The 21,620-nt window shown below is 29.7% G+C and overlaps 4 protein-coding genes across 4 annotated transcripts; 2 read left to right on the top strand and 2 right to left on the bottom strand.

Annotated features, from left to right (window-relative positions):
- Positions 1–290: 290 nt before the first annotated feature.
- Positions 291–1,563, bottom strand: LOC128962350 (prostatic acid phosphatase-like). The gene is made up of 2 exons (XM_054308725.1): positions 839–1,563; positions 291–747 (listed from the first exon to the last, which is right to left on the bottom strand). Exons 1-2 carry the CDS (start codon positions 1,561–1,563, stop codon positions 291–293), a joined length of 1,182 nt encoding a protein of 393 aa, XP_054164700.1.
- Positions 1,564–9,478: 7,915 nt separating this feature from the next.
- Positions 9,479–11,407, bottom strand: LOC128962349 (mucin-5AC-like). The gene is made up of 4 exons (XM_054308724.1): positions 11,390–11,407; positions 10,399–10,697; positions 9,920–10,340; positions 9,479–9,868 (listed from the first exon to the last, which is right to left on the bottom strand). Exons 1-4 carry the CDS (start codon positions 11,405–11,407, stop codon positions 9,479–9,481), a joined length of 1,128 nt encoding a protein of 375 aa, XP_054164699.1.
- A 520-nt stretch (positions 11,408–11,927) lies between these two features.
- LOC128962348 (uncharacterized) lies at positions 11,928–13,033 on the top strand. The gene is made up of 2 exons (XM_054308723.1): positions 11,928–12,081; positions 12,471–13,033. The coding sequence occupies exons 1-2, from the start codon at positions 11,928–11,930 to the stop codon at positions 13,031–13,033; spliced, it is 717 nt and encodes a 238-aa protein (XP_054164698.1).
- A 350-nt stretch (positions 13,034–13,383) lies between these two features.
- On the top strand, positions 13,384–19,469 carry LOC128962347 (ATP-dependent RNA helicase TDRD9-like). The gene is made up of 13 exons (XM_054308722.1): positions 13,384–13,844; positions 13,968–14,028; positions 14,120–14,666; positions 14,740–15,255; positions 15,313–16,098; positions 16,168–16,487; positions 16,564–17,114; positions 17,182–17,560; positions 17,632–17,857; positions 17,928–18,271; positions 18,352–18,693; positions 18,765–19,138; positions 19,217–19,469. The coding sequence occupies exons 1-13, from the start codon at positions 13,567–13,569 to the stop codon at positions 19,467–19,469; spliced, it is 4,977 nt and encodes a 1,658-aa protein (XP_054164697.1). The 5' UTR covers positions 13,384–13,566.
- Positions 19,470–21,620: the final 2,151 nt, after the last annotated feature.

Genomic DNA, 21,620 nt, shown 5'->3' with positions numbered 1-21,620 from the left:
TGTAATTATAAATTATAATTATAAATCAAATATAACGTTATGTGAGTTTATATACTGACTAACAAATGTATCATTAAATAAACTAAACTAAAGAAAAATCTACAAATAATTCATTAATTTCTGATAAATAAATCTTTAATAAAATATTTTATAAAACACAATAATTGCTTTTTAAAAAAATAGTTTTATTCATATACACAAAAATTTTATAAATTGTTAGATGACTATATAATTGAATATAAAATATTTTTAAAAATTATACAATATATATATACAATTTGTAAAAACTATTATTTAATAAAATAAAGTTTGTCGTCGTAGATATACTTTTCGTGATTCACAAAATTTTTGCACTCTTTCTTAAAATTTTCATAAATCAAATGTTTGGTTGACTCGAGAAACTCTGTTAGCGGACAATCATATTTGTTGCCACAATTACCCAACTGGACCGGTGTTGGCGACTCGGCAAACGTGTCCCGCAAATAATAGATACGAATAAAATACTGGTCGTCGACAAGATTAGAGTTGTGATGCAATTCAAATAGTAGTGTTGACCCGAAAAGTGGTAAATCATTGTCAAAGATGCTCAATGCGTGCATAAGTGTGGCCAACATTGAGTCGTGTGTCGAATATATGTAGACTTTCTTATCGTTGGTTTCTTTCAATACTGATTTAAAGTTTTTCTTTAACTCTTTAACCAAACCGCCGGCTCTCAAACGTTTAATTATAGTACTGTTCCAATCGATTCTGTAATTAAAATAATAATAATTATTATTATTATAGTTATAATATTAATAGTTAAGCTAAATGTATAGCAGACACACACACACACACACACCTGTATGCCATTCGATGAATGTCCAGCAATTGGTCAACAATTTGTTGCTGTTCCTCACGTGACCACACATGAGACCAGTAGTAGCCGTTAAGCATTTCAATTTGTAAGGCAGTGTGTAATTGACCGCACTTTTTGACCGAATCTATTGGATAGCCTACAATTTCGGACAGTTTAGCGAATAGTTGGGTACGATTTTTCAGATATTCTTGGATTTCAGGTGCTCTGTATGTCTTTTCGCGTTCCATGTAAACGATCGGACAGTGCTTTTCCTGACGCAAAACAATGTCGTCCTTCTTTGGCATAAAGGTTTCGATTGGTATGGGCTGCCAGTCCTGACCCAACTGTGCTTCGCTACCGTTATTCCACTGCCAGTCAGCGGTTCGCGGTGGGTAAGCACCCGCCAGTAATGTCGACACACTTTCTATGCATCGATGCGATAGAGAGCTGCGGGCGTAGACCTCTCGTGGCGAGTATGCGTCGCCTAAATATTCGCTGTACTCCCGGCGTATGAATTGGCCGACTCTATACATACGATACTTGCCTTTAGTGTTCAGATGGCCGATACCTTCCTTCCAGTATTTCGGGTCTTTATAGGGATCGTTAGGCGGAAAACTGATGGGCGCTCGATCTCCATGTCTGTGGACTATTTGCAAAAGTTTTAGAGTTGATATATCATGATTTGGCCAAATCGGTGATATTGTATAGCAATGATAAACATAAAACATTAATAATATAAGTGATATTTTTAAGCAACAGTTTTCCATTATATTATGAAGTGTTGTCTAACTAATTATAAAATAATTCACTAAAGTTTTAAATAATTTTTTTAAACAATTTATTTGGCCATTTATATCATAATTTAAAATATAAATAAATTTATATTTATATCTAAAATTATGAACTAATTTTTTTGCGACAATTATTTTCACCATTTGTTGGTTTCAAGGATTACATAACAACACATCGACAGTGTGTCGGTAATTGTCGTATTTTTTTATTAAATATACAAATATAAACTTATGATCTTTTTTATAGATAATATAAATTTATATTTATGTATATGGTATTTATATTTGTTTAGCCATTGAATTTGTTGTCAAATTTAATTTTATAAAAAAATTAAATTAATGTTTAACAACAAAATAATTGCAAACATTTTATTTGTTAAAAAATACTAGCCATACAACAACATCTAATATATCATACAATCTATAAATAGATAGGAAATCCTAAACATTAACTCTGGGATACATGTTATGTAAATATTACTCGAGGAAAGAGATATATTGATATATTATATATACTGTAGAGACATACCTGTTCTCAAAAAATAAAATAAATATAACCTTTAAAATAATTGGTAAATAACTCATATATAATACTGTATATCACAATAAACTTGTATATTAGTGCTAAATATAAAATATTTTAAATCAAATCAAATTTTGATTCAACATACAATTTTAATTAAAAGAAAATAATAATTGTCATAATATTTTTGAAATTTGTTTCTTAAGTGAATAATCTCATTATATCACAAAATTAAGTTTAAATTATAATCTAGCAATGAATTTGCATAATTACATTATAAAGTTTTATAATAAAATTATCAAATCAATACCTTAATATAATTTTAAACTTTACGTTTTTTATTTGAAATGTACAATTTTTATTAATTAACATTAAAACTTATAATTCATAATTATATTATAATTTATAAATATTAATTCAAATTTCTCCTAAATAGATGACTATCTCTTAGAGATTTTTATGCATTTTCATAGAATTTTGAGTATTATATTATTGAAAATTTTTAGATACTGTACTATGATATCAATATTTATTAATATAAATTAAATGTTATACTTTATATCACTAAAATATTAAGTTAACTATGCGTTTAATATTTATTGTATTTATAGCATAACAAATAAAAAATAATGTTCAATAATCAAAATTACAAATAACATAATGATTTACTCTATGATATTTAGAGTCAAACAAATATACAAAACTTAAAATTATCTGTTATAACATATAAACTAATATATATAAGATATAATATATATATATATATATATATATTGGCAAACTATTGTAATAAAATTAAACTTTTGTATTCATAAATTTGATTTTCAATTACTGCTAAATTCAATCACTTAAATGCAAATTTAATTATAGATTTAACAGATTCTAATGGAAATATAAATATAATAATTAATGTTAATTTTAAATAAATGTTTGTTATATATTTATGCAATACATTAGCAACTTATTATTATTATTAATAAAATCCCAATAATCAATAATTGTTGTAATGTACAAAATGTATGAAAATATATATTCAGTATAGTATATAATTTATATACCGAATACAAACTTTATATTATAAAGTAGATTAAAATTGTCTAAATACAGACAACTTGTATAATATTGATTAATATTGAATTGTGAGACTCTCTATAATATAGACTCTCTATTATAGAGTCTATATAATACTGTAATACTACACAAATATATATAAATATAAAGAATAATTTAATTAATCAATATATTAATATAATAATACTGTACTGTATGTCAAACTAAATAATATTGTATTTTATAGTACTGTATATAAAAAGACAATGTATTTGTGTATTATTTATTTATCACTTTATTCATTGTGTTGTTGTCCACACATTCATGTGATCTGTAGTCGGCTTTAATGATTGTACAGACAATTCAATTGGACTGTAAATTACTAAACAAAGATAATATATATAAATGATATCATTTTAATAAATTTAATAAATATTAATAATAATATAACTTATTTAATATGATTTTTTTATTCAAACTATTTTATAGAATTATCTGTAAGTTTCAGTGAAATATTTGCCAATTTAGAGATAAATTTGAAAATATTGTCACATTTTATAGATTTAATTAGACAATAGAGAGCACTGTTATGTTTATAGAGGGGAACGACATGTCTAAGCTATTGACTTACTGTATGTGAAACCAAATTCAAATAGTTATTATTAGACTGTATTTTATATCTCATATTACTGTTTGAAAAGTATATTATGTCTATTGATAACAGCCGTTGTTGTCGTTGTCATCGTTGGTGGTGTCAAATGATTTGGTGATACTATTGAATGATATGATTAATTGATGAACAAGTGATGGGTTTGAATTCATCGACCATCACTTCAACGAAACCAATGGTTAAACCTAAACGTATTAACACTAGAAGTGTGACAAACAAAGTTAAAAACAATGAAGACCTGTCTTCTTCAGCCAGCGATGCCATTAATGGTTGTGATCATCACAAGACTACTATTACTAGTAGTAGTAGTAATACTGATAACAAATCTTTGGTTATAAATGAAGAGTTAACTCATGAGTTAACTAATAGTCAAACGGATGACAACGACAATGAGCTGTCCAGCGGTGAACTGTCTGTTAGACAACAATACCCGAGAGGAGGAATCAAACGAAAAAGATTGAATTGGAAGAAAAAGTCGAAGAAGAATAAAGACATACAATATGACTGTCTGTTTTCCAATTGTAGCCTCAAGTTTGACAATTGCGAAGAACTACGAGAACACCGACTGATTCACGCAAAGGCTATTCTGGTCAACACTGATGATAATAACGAAGATGAAGACACTGGTGATAGTGTTAAACAATGACACCAATTATGATGATATAACTAACTGTCTGTCTATTACTATACATTGAATGACAATAATGTAATATTTACTCTAAATTGTCGGGTTTTGAATGTTTAAAATCAATTTAATATTATAATTATTAATACAATTAGTATTTTTTAACGTAATATGCATTTATTAATTGATTTTATAATTTACAATTTTTAACAAATTTTATTAATTAATTTTGTTATATTTTTTTATTTGATTAAAGTTTTAATTTTTGTTATTTATTTTTAATTGATTAAATTTATAATGTCATATACACCAACATTTTTAAGGTAATAATCATCAAATCATTATCACTTGTACTAATTCAATGATTTATTATATAATACAGTATATCATTTCATTTGTATCTATTGTATAAAAATATTTTCAATAAATTTATTATCATCTATATAATTATTTCTATTTTAACGTATATTTATGTATATACAGCTTAACGTTAGTTTGATTTAATATTAGTTAAATAAATTACATTATTTGTATTAATACTGTATAAGTTAAAAGTTATTAAAGTATTTGGCGCTTAATATTAATATTTGATTTTAGTTATCAATAAAACAAATAAAACATTGGCTATCAATGTGTGTGTTGTGTGTGTGTGTGTGTGTGTGTGTGTGTGAGAGAGAGAGAGAGAGAGAGAGAGAGAGAGAGAGAGAGAGAGAGAGAGAGAGAGAGAGAGAGAGAGAGAGAGAGAGAGAGAGAGAGAGAGAGAGAGAGAGAGAGAGAGAGAGAGAGAGAGAGAGAGAGAGAGAGAGGAGAGAGAGAGAGAGAGAGAGAGAGAGAGGACTGGTATTTACAATAAGTATATGAAATTTGTGACACATTTGTAGTGTTGTGTTGTTTTGTAATGATATGAATGATAAGCCAAAGACATTGTTATTGTTTTTGTTTTGTTATTAAATATATTGTTATTATATTATATAAGATATTAATAGTTATCTAATTAGTTGACCGCAAATGTAGTAAAACAATGGCGTCTTCTTCGTCAACAGCGGACAGTTGTTTTACCCGCGATTTTCTCCGTAAGAATCCATTGATCAAAGAGGTAACCATCGATGAACTGATTAACAATGGTTTCGAAGATAAAGAGCTACTCTTACTCATCAACATCGACACAGACTTGGAAACGTTGAACATAGCATTGGCTCAGAAGATATTACTAAAAAAGATTTTGATTGAACTGAAGAAATCAGAGGAAACCGATTTTGAAGTGAGTCTCCAGCAGAAGATAGCTCAAGACATCAGTGACACAAAAGCCAATATAAGTCTCGTTAAGACTGAACCAATTGACACTTCTATCGTCGCGAGTGCCGTAAAGTCGGAACCGATTGATAGTCCATCGGGAAGTAGTTTTGTTGTTAAGAAGGAACCAATTGATCAATTGTTTAACAACTTATTTGAACAATGCAAATCTGTCAGTACTACCAATACATCATCACCACTGCATCCAGTGATAACATCATTGTCTTCAGTAATGACAACATCACTGTCTTCTGCTATAACATTACCACTGTCTTCAACGACAACAACATCACTCTCTTCTGTAATGACAACACCACAACTACCTCCAGTGATAACGACGACAATAACAACAGCTACAGTAAACACTAATAGTGACTTCAATAGTATTGTTGAGACTAATTCAAGCAAAAGAAAATCATTAGTGACATCTCCATCAGCCACACTGTTATCACCCATTCCAACAACTAGTCATCAAAGTAGAGAATTGAAGAGATCCATTGATGAAACACTTTATAATGTTACTCAACCTTGTATTATGATATCACCCATTCCTTCTAATAGTCATCAATCAGATGTATCACCGAAACCATCTACGAGTAGATTATCAACTAATAGTTTATCTTTGCAAATGCCAAAGCCAGAAGTAACGTCAACGCCTGCCATAAATAGACAACTGGTTCGCCGAAATCGGCCACCAATTGGTCCCAAATGTAGAATCGATGAAATTAGAGAACGATATGAAAGAACGAAAAAATTATTGGACAAATGTGATGTCTGTATCGGAACCCGATATGTGCTCAGGAGTTCACTTATTGATCAAACATTTGCGCCAAAAAATATTGACAAAAATACAGCAGAAGAAACTCACGCATTGATAATAGACAAACGTTCAGAAAGTGATTCAATTGATGACAACTCTCAGGAATTCAATAGCAATCAATCGAGTGACGACACTTTGCCCGCCGATAGCATTGAAGACAATAATGTATCGACAAATGATATGTCGATGACCACCATTACTGATGAATCTCAGACTGAGAGTCAAATAGATGAAGAAGAAGTTGAAGAGATGAATAATGGGTACAACTCGACGTCAACAATGAGATCGGGTGGCAAACGACGCAAAAGAAAGACATCGTTAACATCATCTCAGAGTTCGTCAAAGAATATGAAGACAATAAAAAATATTCAAGAGATTAAATATGACTGTCTGTTCTCAAAATGTAACAAAAAGTTTAGCCATTTTGAAGAACTTCGTAATCATCGACTGACACATATCATTGCCAACGATAAGGACATTAAAGACAAATGATTTGAGAAAAACGGTATTTTTAGTGATAGACCTGTGCCTTATCAATGACTTACAAAAGTTATATAATATTTATCTACAAAACTTAACTAATTGTTGAACAATATGTGTTTGATTGTTGTGTGCAATGATATTAATGGCCGTAATATAAGCTCAGTTGGCTTTTTAACGGTATTTTCTATATACAATACAATTTATATACTCATAAACTTATCATTATTTAATTTTAAATACAAAAAAAAATATTTGACTTTAAAAACAAATTAACAAAAATGTTATTTACAACGAATACAATATAATCATTATTATTATTATCGAAAATTTCGGTAAATGTTAAATTGATTAACTTTTGTAAAAAAAATTAATTTAATTAATTAAAACATTTCATATTATCGTAATTTACATATATTTTTATAATTATAATAACGTTACTTATGTCTGTTAATTAGTTATCAATTAAATTTATTTTCAATTTTAAGTTTGAAAACATTTGGCGCAAAACATAACAGTTTGTCACATAAGTAGACAAACCTCTCAACACATGTATAATAATTTAGTCAACACTTTCATACTATTAATAGTAATATTAGTATTAAATTAATTTAATATCATATCAACTAAAATGTGTTTTTTAGGTTATCATCAAATTTGAAATCAATTGCAATAATTATATATTTTTCTTTTCAATCAATTTATTGTAAATGTGTTGATAATGTCGTTGAATTCAACAGACAATTGTTTTACTACAACTTTCTTCAAAAAAAGTCAATTGATTACAGACAACACCATTAAAGTCTTATTAGACAACGGTTTTGATAGCAAAGAGCTGTTACTGTTGTTAGACGTCGATAAAGATATCAATGATCTCAACATTAATTTGGCACAAAAATCGGCGTTAAAGAAGATATTAACCGTTTTGAAGGCAACCGATGGACAGTGTTTTGAAAAGAGTTTGGTCCGAAAGATTGCCAATGATATCAACGACGCGTCGACGAAAACAGTGGTTAAATTTGAGATAATTGTTTTAGACGACACCGAAATTAATGACAAACATTTGCAATCACCGACTGAACCGTCGGCAGAGAATCAAATGACTGATTTTGATCACAATTTACAATCGACAGAAACAACAGTTGACCAAAACGTAAACGATTTGATTACTTCAGAGAAGTCGTCCACTAATGGACAGAGTAGTTGTCAAACTCTACCGATTAGCGAGCAGTCGACCAATTGTCGATCGATTGATGACATAACCACAAGTGGTATATCGACAGCTTCGTCATCGACGTCAACAACGACATCACTATTCGACAGTCAATTGTTGACTAATACCAGACACTTAACTTCCACTCCATTTTCATCCACAAAAACTTGTCTTCCAATTGATTGTAATTATAATAATAATAATAATAATAATAATAATAATAATAATAAGTCAGACGAGAGACGTGTAAATTCTTTCAAATGTCGATTCAAGAATTGCTACGAAATGTTTGCCACACATAAAGAGTTGTCAAAACATAGAGATCATAAGCACAGGACTGATGAAAGCTCTGCGAAGAAGAAGAAGAATGTCGAGGAATTAGATATTAATTTACCGAACTATTCGCCAGAAACAGTGGTTAAAGAAAACCAGTACCGATGCGATCGACCAGATTGTGGCAAACTATTTAAAACTGAGGTAACACTCAAAAAACACTGGAAATACTATTGTAAATCAAAGTCAGCCAAAAGCCATGATTTACCAAAACTGACTGCAATACCGATTGAAAAGCAATATAAATGTGATGTTAATGGTTGTGGAAAATCATTTAATTTAAATTTTGAACTTAAAGTACATAATAATCAAAAACATGCCTCCAATACAACCAACATTTTGACAGATGTCACTCCCGATGTTGAGGCCAATCGTACTGTTGAAAAGATATCTAAAACTTTTCCAATTAATCCATACAATAAAAAGCCGCACATTTGTGTCTTCTGCGGTCAAAAGTTCTCTCAATTATCTGATCTCTCGTCTCATAAGCTCAACGACATCAGAGACAGACAATACTCTTGTCAAACATTACACCAATTAAATACTAGTCATAAAAAACAAAGTAAACGCAATTAAATTTAGATTTGTTTGAATTTAAAAAAAAATTATTTTTCAACAAAATGTTTAATTTAAATTTCAATTTAAAAATGTTTTTTTAAGTGTTTTCAAATATTTTGTGTGATTTTTATGCAATATTTTTTATATTACCGTAAATATATTTTTTAGTAATCAATCAACATTTTTGTTTAAAACTGATAGATATTATAATTGTTTTTTAAAACCAAATATAAATACGATAATCATTTTTTACTATTAAATTAATTAAAAAAGAATTAATTATTTATTTAATGTCGATTACAACGTTTGGTGACCAGTGGCCTGTTGTACGGCGATGGCATCGGTGTTGTACTCGTGTATGACCTAAAAAATACATCATTTGTAAAGAAAATATCAAATCCGTGGCCGGGCTTTGAATAAGAAGTGACGTCCTCTTCTGGGTTGAGATCCTCTTCCCGTTCCAATTCTCCATAATTAATGGTACTCTTATGCGGTTCAGTTGTTTTTGTCATCTTTAGTGTTGATCTTATAGTAGTCGATGATATTGTTTGAGTTGTTGGTACAGTTGTGTTAAAAATGATGCCAATTGTATGTAATTTTCTTGTTGGTGCAGATGTATATGAATTTTGAAATTTTTCAATTGTTTTGCCACCGATGACAGTGGGATTGATATGTGTCTTGTATATTAATAGATTGTTAGTTATTAATATCATTTTTCTCAAACTTACCGATGTTGTGGTCGATAGTGTTTTGCTGGAAGTGCTCGTCGACAACAATTTAGTTATTCTTAAACTTGGTCTCTGTGTCGTTGGTGTGTATTGTATAGAAGTTATGGTCTGTTTTTTAGAGGATATACTAATATGAGGTATAGTTGTAGTCTTCGAAACTATTTTGGGTGTCAAAGATCTTGTTGTCGTTGTTGATGATATGAAAGAAGTGGTATAATTATTAGTTTTTTTCATATGCATCTCAATAAACATTGTCTTATTATGCCCTTTGCTATCATTCAATTGTTTTGTCGTAACTTCTTTATGTGGATATTTTCCATTGATATTTTCATGTCTTATAGTGGATCCGCTAGTCTGCAGATCGTCTCGTCGACGGCATTGACATTTTGTATGATTGGAAAACCTAATTGTCTCAATGTGTCTAAGAAATTGCTATCAGATAACTATCCCTCTAAGAAAATGTAACATATTTTACTTACCGTTCCGTAATGCCATCATCTGTTTTAACCAATGTATAAAAACCAATGTCGACCTCCTGTTCCTCACTGGCTCTACAAGTTTGTCTCGGATTGGGACAACAGGCAAACAGATCACTACACCGATACAGTATGGTAGCCCGGGGCAAATATATCTTATTATTAGTATCGTTAACATATACTACAGTAGGCTTCGGTAGATCGCAACGACCATTGATTGCTATCTCGACTAATGTATTCTTTACTCTATTGTGTAGTAATACATGGGAATCGATGTCTGATATATTTAGCGATTGAAATGTCTTAATAAGACAATTGATTAAAATTATTATTATATATTTAATATTTATTAAATTCATTTAATCAATAAACTATATATAAAATTATATTTATTATTTATATAATGTAAATGTGATTGTAAATTAAACATTTAAAAAATATTGCTAAAATCATATTCATATTTTGTTTTTACAACTAATTTTGAAAATCTTAAAAAATGAAAATAATTAAAATTATAATTACATTTTTTGTCAGTTAAGTTCAATGCCATAAATATATTTGATTTTTTTAATCAATATAATCTTATTAATTAATTGTATATATAAATATATAGTTTTATACAGAGGCTATTGACTATGGTTAATTCTATTTATAAACTTTTATTAATTATAAAGTGTAGATAAAATTAAAAAAGTCTATTTTTTGATAAACTATTACTATATTTGATAAATAAGTTTTAATTGTAAATTAAATAAATGTTTAATTATAAATAAACATTATTATTTTTCTATTTTCAATACTTTTGTTGATCGTATTTTAATAATTATTTTAAAAATAATAATAATAAAAAATATTTTTACTAAAAATAAAAAATACTAAAATTAAATGATGTCCTTCACAATGATATTCCCCAATCTATTCAAAAAATAAAAATAATTTTGCAAACATTTTCAAACAAAACTTTTAATTTTCTCAACATTAGTCTAAGATATACTGTGAATAGAAATATCATAATAAGAAATAAATATATATTTATTTAATATAAATTAATGTTATAAAGAAAAACAATTGAATATAATTTTTTTCATAATTAAATTTTACGCATAGCCTTCACATTTTCGTTATCTAATAATAATCTTATAAATTAAATGCAAATCTAATTATATGTTTGCCATAAGTTAACTACCGGTGCGAGTACTGAACTTTCATTAATATTACTATTGATTAGTCTATTGTTTTTAACTTGTTTTTAATTTTAATAATCTACAAATATTAAAATATTTTATATCAAAAATATATTTGACTATAAATTGATGAAAAATTTCTAAAATATAAATATTTACGAAAAACAACAATTTATTTACTTTTATAATTGTATGACTAAAACTTAAATTATAATTTCAACAACAAAAAATTAATTGTAATAAAAATTATATGTAAACACTAATAATATGCAAATGAAATATTTAAAAAATATTTTATTAATAATATATGTATGTGATTTGCTAATTGAATCGATAAGTGCTAACTGTATGAGCGCCCGGAGCCAGACATCCGATGCTGACTGTTATATCAAACATTTGGCCCGAGAAAATGTCATGAGAATGGGTTTGGAGGGTGGATGCGATCAACCACGACAACAGATTGTTTATCCCGACGACTCCACCAAAATATATATGCCTAGAGGTTAGTCATCATATTTTTTGTAATATAAAATATTATTTTTTTAAAATTTATTAATTAATAGTTTTATATTTTACAGTATTTATACTCTAAATATCACTTTAAGAAAATTGTTAAATCCATTATATAATTAGATTAAATACTCTATATTTATCAAAAAAAAACATAAAAATTATTATTATTATTATTACTAAATATTAACGTCAATTTACTAAATAGTTAAATAAAATCATTTTATCAATTTTTTATACAAATTAGTATAAATAGCTATAAATTTTTAAATACTAAACACTAATCAATAATTATATATATATATTTTTGAAAGTGTTATAAATGTTTGAATAAAAAGTTTTTATTAATAGTAATTGAATTTCAAAATAATTGTTTATTAGGAACTTTACTCTTCCGTTGTAACGATCAGTCGGGTTGTTGTCCACAGAAAGAGCACTCATGTCTGCCCCTACAGGAAGAGGAGCTTAGAGTAGCTTTTTATAGCATTGAGTGTATGGGTGGCGATAGTAGGCCGACACCCGAATATGTAACGCTAAAAAACCATACGAAATGTGGATGTCGTCCGCGACCCGATGACAGTCTCGGCTACGATTCACCGCAACGACTTCTCAGTGGTGTATGCGGTGGAAGTCGTCAAATGAAAGCTCAACCCCAACAGTATTCCAATTATGGTGGAGGAGGTGGTAGTGATAGTAGTAATGGTGGATATGCTAGTTATGGTGGATATGGTCAACAGTCTAGTGGATATGGTTCACAATATGCCGGTTCCCAACAGTCATCTAATCCAATGTCATCATCCAGATCGACGAGTCCGTGCGCCAACTCTATGTCCAGCGGACCGATGGTCGACGGACAGGTCATTAGGGGTACTATTCGAGTGATGATCGGTCCCAAAGGATTTATGCCTAACAGACAGCAACAACAGCCCTGTCCTTATGGATAACGATCTATAATTTGAAGTTATCATACAATTATAAACTAACAAAAAATATTAAGCAAACTAATTAAAGATCTAAAATTATTTTTATTAAATTAAATTCAAAAAATTAATTATATATATATTTTTAAAAAATAATAACTACTGTATAAACTATATTTAGCAATAAAAAAATAAAATTACTCATAACATGTAAATCATAAATTGCATTTACATTTGTTAAAAATATTATAATTATATAAATAATTATATAATTAATTTTGTAAAAAAATTAATTATTAAATATATACAAAGTTTTTAAAAATTAAGTAAAAAGTTTTGAGTTTTACACACGTTTTATGTGAAACATTAGTCACGTGTTGGCAATGTTTAGCACAAATTGAATATATTTTTTCATTGATGTAATCATTCAATCATTTCATTGAAAGCATTGATTCAATAATTGATAACACATTTGATCCACAATATTGAGCGCCAATTGAATCAACAATTATTGAATCAATCGGTTTGTTTGGCCAATCAATTGGTGTCCATTGAAAATGTCGAGACGGACGCCAAAGTCGTCGACTGTCTCGTCTGATGTCGAGATGACTGATGTCGACAAAGAAGAAGAAAAGCAAAGAAAACGACTGAAAGAGGCCGAAGATAAGGCTGGAGTTTCGTTTGGATTCTTCGAAGAGTTCTTCAAACTAGATGGCGATCCGACCGCTATGTTGACCAATCCGAGTCTCAATCCACTCGGCAATCCTAACCGTGAATGGTATGCCGATTCAGTCAAGAAAGAAGAACCCGAAGTCAAAGAGGAAAAAAAAGAAAGGTATTATCAATTGTTGCCGACTGTGATGTCCAGTCTCGACAACAGTAGATGTCTTGTTGTCCACCGATTGAATGACTTCAATGTTATTACAGTTTAAATTAAGATTAATTTGTTTTATTACAGTAAATACAGAGGAAAACAATATGTGACCGAAGTTCGCGAAAAAGAGAGACAAAGGATTATTGTAAATAATTTTCGACAATTGAATTGATTATCAATTGATTGTATCGACATTTGAAGTGATAATAATTTATTGATTTTGTTTTGTTGTACAGAAAGCGCAAATAGAAGAGAATCGACAAAAGGCCGAACTTCGGCAGGAGTTATACGACAGTCCGGAGCCAAGTCATGCGTCGAGTCAGATGTCGATCAGTGGCCAATCTAAACGACCGCAAAGCAGATTACGACAATTTTTGTCCACCCAATCGCTTCAGTCGACGGCATCGACTGATATATTAAGTGTTGGTACGGCTAAACCTCCGGCATTTCCGCACACCATCGAAGAGGGCGAAGATATGAGTGAATTGATTAGTCAGTACTTTTCCAGCGATAAACCAAAACGCGCTGCACTGCCGATCACTAAATATGAGGAGACGATATTGAGCGCAATCGACATTAACCGAGTGATTATTATCGAAGGCGCCACAGGTTGCGGTAAGACTACACAAGTTCCGCAATACATTGCCGATCACTGTGCGGGACAGGGATTACCGTTCAATATAGTGGTTACTCAACCGCGACGTATCGCAGCCAAGTCTATCAGTGCCCGTGTGGCTGAAGAAAGAGGCTGGGAATTGGGGACTATTGTTGGATATCAAATTGGTTTGTATTTTATGTGAAAATACCATCAATTTTATTAGATATCATATAATATTTGGTTATTTTTTGTTGATAGGTATGGATAAGTCGAAAGTCAATGAAGACACTCGTTTACTTTACTGTACGACTGGAGTACTTCTTCAACGACTTATAAACACCCGTAAACTCGACAACTATTCGCATATTATTATCGATGAAGTTCACGAACGATCCATTGATACAGATCTGCTATTATTAGTTATTAAACGATTAATGTCTGTTCAAAGTGTATCCGTAAAGATCATATTGATGTCGGCCACGTTTGAAGTGCCAAAACTGATGGACTATTTTACAATTCCTATCTTTAACAATGAGGGTCAACAGATCAACGAGTTTTCGCCGGCACACATCAAGATTATTGAGAGACCACACAAATTGTCAATTTTTTATTTGTCTTCAATCAAAAGTGGTCTAAACATTTTGGATACACCGCAATACCGTGATATCCGTGAATACCAGAGTGCCATTATCGATAAGGACATTCCTTGTGTGTCTTATGAGGCTATGGAGGTCTGTGTTAAGATACTTGAAGAGGGCCTCGAGGGTCTCGATGGTAATTACTTAATTAATATCATATTTCTATTTAGTAATTACTTTTTTTAATCATTAGAGTCGAGTACTAAAGGATCTGTTTTGGTGTTTCTTCCCGGACTCGAGGAAATCACTGAATTAAAGGCTCGACTCGAGGATAAAAAAGATACGTCTAAACCGAGTAAAAATTGGGCCATTTATCCGCTTCACTCATCCATACCACTTGATAAACAAAATGAAATTTTTAAACGTCCGCTGCTCACTGAACGAAAAGTTATATTGGCCACCAATATAGCCGAAAGCTCTATAACTGTGCCCGACGTGACTTATGTTATTGATTTTTGTCTGACCAAAACACTTGTATGTGATATAGAAACTCATTTCCCAGTTCTTCGACTGGAATGGGCATCAAAAGCCAATTTGGATCAAAGGGCCGGTCGTGCTGGACGTGTAAGTACTGGTCGAGTTTACCGTTTAGTCGAAGAACCTTTTTTTAGACGCTTGCCTGACTATAACGAGCCAGAGTTGGTCCGCGCACCACTGGATCTATCGATACTTAGGGTCAAGATGTTAGACATGGGATCACCAAAAGAGCTCTTAGGATTAGCTCTTTCACCACCCGATTTGGCTGATATTTATCAATCGATGCTTCAACTCAAACAAGTGGGCGCTTTTAAAATCATGACTACAGATCGGGAAACAAATCGAGTTTATTATGATGAAGAAGATGGCGATATCACCACATTGGGAGTCATTATATCTAATTTGCCAATCGATATACGACTCGGCAAACTTGTCGTTATGGGACATGTATTCGATTGTCTCGAAGATTGTATTATAATAGCTGCCTGTCTTTCAACTCATGGTACGGTTTACTTACAGTAAATTTTTTAAAATTAACGTTTATTTACAACAAAAAAAACTTTATTTAAAGGTATTTTCCGTAAGGATTTCAATGAAGGACTGAACGCCTATAAATCGCGCCTTTCGTGGGCCGACCGATCATTTAGTGACGCTATTGCGTTGTCTAACGCATACAAAATATTTAAAAAATATTCCGTTGACTTTGAAGGCGACCGGAGCGGCAAATTGGCTGAGAGTTGGTGTCGACAAAACTTTTTGCAATACAAGCGTCTACTCGAAGTTGATTACATGATCGGTGATCTGATCAGTCGTTTAGCTTATTCTAATATCATACCTCCTAACCGACCCAATCGTAAGCGTAATCGACACGAAGACGAATTGATTGTAAAAGTAAGATAATGTTTGGCCACTAATGGTTTGATTGATTTATTGATTACAAAAAAATTGTCATTTTGTTTGTATTTAGGTTGTGATGTGCGCCGCTTTTTATCCCAACTTCTTTACGCGCAATCAGATAGACATCGAAAACATTCCGAAAATGTTGAGCGCGAAGGATCCGCTTAAGACTGTGGCTATTAACGGATTTCCACCCAATGAGGGTCCTCTCTATGCTAACAAAATTCGTCAATTGTTTTCTACTTATTGCTCGAAACGCATTGATCTCAACTTTGAAGACACTAAAGTCTATCTAACATTTTTGGATGACAGACACCCATTGACTGATGCTTTTGATCGACACGTTCCGTCTCATCTTAAGAGAGAACCATCAGAGTTGTCACTTTCAACAATTAAGTCTGAATCGAGACCAAGTTCGTCGATGTCCGACACGGCATCGATGTCCAGTTTGTCATCGAGTTTGACCAGTTTGAATAGGATAAGAATGGGAGACGCCAAAGATACTCTGATTAAGACTTCTGTCTACGTGGCACTGGCTATGAGAGGTTACCGATCGATTCCCAAAGAAGTGTCACGACTTCATCCCAGCAGTCTTTCTGAGCTAATGAAAAAGCTCGAGAGGTATAGAATTAATTGTTTTTTATTTTATTATTAATAATTGATAATATATTGTTTTATTTATCTAAAGAGTTAAAGAGGAATCGATGTCAGAATTCAGGACATTTCGTTCGCATCGCGTAGCAGTACCTCACGTTACGCCACGATATAAGTTGGCTAAACTACCACTGCCGGCGCTCGACTGTTCTGAAATAGACATTAAGATTACCCATATTGAGGATCCGTCTAAATTTTACGCACAATACGATCACGATTTTATTAGAACCCATTTAGAAGATCTATCGTTTATGATTAACTACGAATGCGAGTTCCGAAATTGTCACTCAGAGACCATCAAAATTGGCGACATTGTGATCGCACCCTATTATGATGATCAGGGGGCCCGTATGCAAGGCAGAGGTCGTATCGATAATATTGAATACAAAATGGGCACCAAAGAAGTGGATCGGGTATGTTTTGGACCATTAAACGTGACGTTTCTGGTAGTGATAACTGTTTGTTGTTGTTTTTACACAATTAGATTTCTGTGTTTTATATCGATATGGGATTCAATCTTACGTTTGACGACTTAAAAGAAGTGTCAAGTGTTACGTCACGTAACAGTACATCCTTTACAGGAATACCTCCGCTAGCATTTGAGTGTTCCCTCTCTGAAGTGAGCCCATCAGCTATCAGTTGTTTTGACAATAGATGGTCGAAGAGATCCATTAAATGTTTTAATAGTTTAAAGAAAAAATCAATAACTGGTATGCGATGACTAATTATACTAATAGTACATAATAGTGATTATAAAACTTGAATTTTACCTGTTTTTAGCCCGCATTTATTCAGTGGTCAATCGGGTGGTTAGAATGGAAATATTTGAAGGCAACAAACGGGACGAATCATTCAACGATATATTGGTGTCTATCGGTTTGGCCGAAAAGATAACTGAAACACAACAGTCGCAGCTAAATCACGATCACCGGCGTCGGGCGTGTCTCGACCGAAACAAAACACTCAGTCATTCGCAGGATCCGCTAAAACTCGAAACTTTTGACAAACCGGGTATCTTTGATCCCGACGATGTCATCGAGTTTGATGTCGACAGTGAGCGAAATAATCTATTCCGTGACAGTCACGAAAAGATTGCCATTAAAGGTCCACACAGTCCTCTTGAGGTAATCACTAACTTAATTATATTTTATAATTTTGATTATGTGTTTGATTGAAAATATTATTAAATTAAATTATAATTTAGTGTACTTTTATTGGTGTCAACCGTAAAACTGCTCACAAAACAGTTCACGTCGACAAAGATTCAGTAAATCACATAGTGTTAGAACCCGACTATATGTCCAAAACTGGTCGTCTATTGGTTTCATCATCTATTGGTTTAAGCAATAATACAAACAATATTACTTTACGCGACACAACTCTTATGCCAAACATACGCGGATTTGCGTCACTTGTGGCAATGTTATTTGCACCGCGTGTCCAACTAAGAGCCGATCGGGAACGCAAAGAATATGTCGGCGCTATCTGTGGTCTCGGATATGACAAACGAACTTTTAAAGGCTACGATCCCGACTCTGACGCTGAGGTATTGCCGAAAATATTAAAAATATCTTTTATTAATTGACTAATAATTGTAATATTATTTTATATTTAAAGATTATTTTTGATTCTGATATATCGAGAGACGATGTAATCAAAGTAAATATTATCCGCTATAATATCAGTACACTGTTGGCTAGTCTTCGTTCGCTGCAAGAGTATGTCGCCGGATCTCTGGCCACAACGCAACGCAAAGTCAGACGCAATATCATTCAACTGTTGGACAGACGCCGACGGGTTATCGATTGTAGTAAATATCAGCCAAGTTTCAAATGGTTTGATCTGAAAGAGCACTCGTCTACTGCCGACAAAAATGAGGCTCAAATGAATTCCGAACTGTTGCCCGTCTGCGAACAGGTCCAACTGGTCAACTTTGACTGGTATGAAGACATAACAACTAATTTGGATCAATTGAAACAATCGCAGCAAAAGTATGTTTTATTAATAATGATTTTTAGATTTCAATAATTTTTAAATAATGTTTGACACTATATATTATTTTTTTATAGTACTGACAAACAACAGAAGCCGACACTGGTTTGCAAGTTATGCGGTTTTAAGTCCTACTCGCGTCCCGACATACAAATCCATTTGACGAGTCAACAACATTTGGATCGTATCATCGAATTTAACAAAGAGCTAAAGATTAGGGTCCAACACAAGGAACGCGAAAAATATTTACGTAATAATGAGATGGAAGACATCGAAGAAGGAAATGAAGAAATTATCGATATATTTGATGAAGACTCTGAAGAAGATTGAGATGACATTTGTCTATTCATTAACTTTTAGAAATTGTTTTCTCAAAACTTATTTTCTATTTACTTGTTTTATCATAATAATTAATGTGTAGTTAATAATCATTGATTATTATTTTTGTTTGTTTGTTAATTTCTATCATTTAAATCATTACAATAATTGAAATAAAATATTGATTGCTTTATGTTTCAGATATTCAATTATAATATTGTTATTGTCAAACACATACACAAAAAAAACATTTTTTATTAAATTCAATGATATTAATAAAGAAAATTGAATAAATTAGATTTTTCTTATTATTTTCATTCTTTATTGTATTGTTTTGTTTCAAATATTTGCATAATTATATATATCATACAAAAAATGATAACAGATTATTGTGTTAACATGTTTTGAGATTTATTGGACGATATCACCTGTTTTTTGAATATGGATATCACGTTTAGTGTGTTATGTAATGTCTTATTAATTATTAATTAAAAAAGCGTAATAATTATTGTTATTTTTCCATATTATAACAAATATTATTAAAGCATTTGATAAATGCGATTATTATTAAATTTATGTGTAATTTTTTTTATTGCGATTATTATTTTCAATTTTATAAATTTAATTAACCAATAGTATTAAAAACATTGTCAAAAGTATTTTTTGTTGTTGTGTTAGAAAATTAATTAATTAATTAATAAAAAACATTTTTGCAATAATTTAAATTAATTTTTATAAATTTAGCGTTTAATTAAAATGAAATATACAGTATGTTATGAAAATTAATATATAATATTTGTTTTATCTCTGAGTAGTTTGAACTGAATATTCATAACTTATTTAATAATTTTAGTTTAAATTTTTTAAAAATATATATTATTTTTTATATAACATAAGAGTAAATATCATAGCATTGAGTAAACATTTAATAATTATATCACATTATGTACTGTAGATTATTTGACTCACAAATCTAAAAAATTTTGTCAAAAATTGACTATTTTTAATATGTGATAAATATTAATTATAAATAAATTCATTTAGATTTTTACTCAAAATAATAATTTTATCATTTGTCAACATTTATAAAAAGATAAATTAATTTTTGTGAATTTGTTATTATTATTATTATCATCAGTTTAATTATTTCAATAATTTACATTTAAGCAATAATACTGTATAATCTATGTTTTATACTATAAATATATGCTATTTAAATTTAAGATAATTATGATAATTATATAAAAATAAAACCACGTTTTGTATTGATTTAATAGAATTTTTTTTAAAAATCATTCAAATATTTCTAACATTTTATTAATCTTTTTAGTTATAGTTACCATAAAAAGTTATTATAATTTTTTTAATAATCAATTTTGTTTATTGATTAAAAAAGTTACAAATTTATTATACGTGTTTTTATTATTTATGAATTATATATTAATCTGATTTTGAATAATGATAATTAATTTTATAGCTTTTATTTAATAGTTTGCTTAGATTTTACTATCTCTTTTATAATGATTTTTTTTGTATAGTATTTTTATATCATTAGACAGATATATAATATAAAATCAATTAACTGAGACATAACAAAAAAAAAGTGATTTATTTTATTGTTTGTAACATTTATATAATTTTTGTTTTTTTATATTATAGGATTTTACTTAAATAAATTATTATAATTTAATTTTTTATATATAGATTTTTATTTATATTTTTCGAAACAATTATAAGTTTTAAATATAATTTAAGAAATATTTTGTTGTCTTTTTATAATTTGTATTTTCTCTCTATATATATATTCATTTATATATAACTTAACTTCATTTCACAATATTTTTGGTATTAAATATACAAAAGGTTTATCACAAATAAAATAAAAATAATAATATATATACTTATTATACTAATTTTTTAAAAATCAAAATATCATAATATGTATAATTAATAATAATTATAAGATTAAACAATAATTTCAATATTAATATATCAATAATAATAATAATAATAATAATAATAATAATTATTATTATTATTAGTTTAAGAATAGAATATTAATATAAGCAACATATCATAAAATGAATACATTATACAATTACTAATAGACTTATTAAATATAAAATAAAATTACAATTATTAACAAATTATACTTAAATTGTT

The sequence above is a fragment of the Oppia nitens genome, unplaced genomic scaffold (assembly GCF_028296485.1).
Source record: "Oppia nitens isolate AA-2021 unplaced genomic scaffold, nextdenovo-longstitch-racon4-pilon3 scaffold6_pilon_pilon_pilon, whole genome shotgun sequence".
NCBI lineage: Eukaryota > Metazoa > Arthropoda > Arachnida > Sarcoptiformes > Oppiidae > Oppia > Oppia nitens.
The sequence above is the reverse complement of the archived record's forward strand: the minus strand, read 5'-3'. Positions and strand labels throughout refer to the sequence as shown.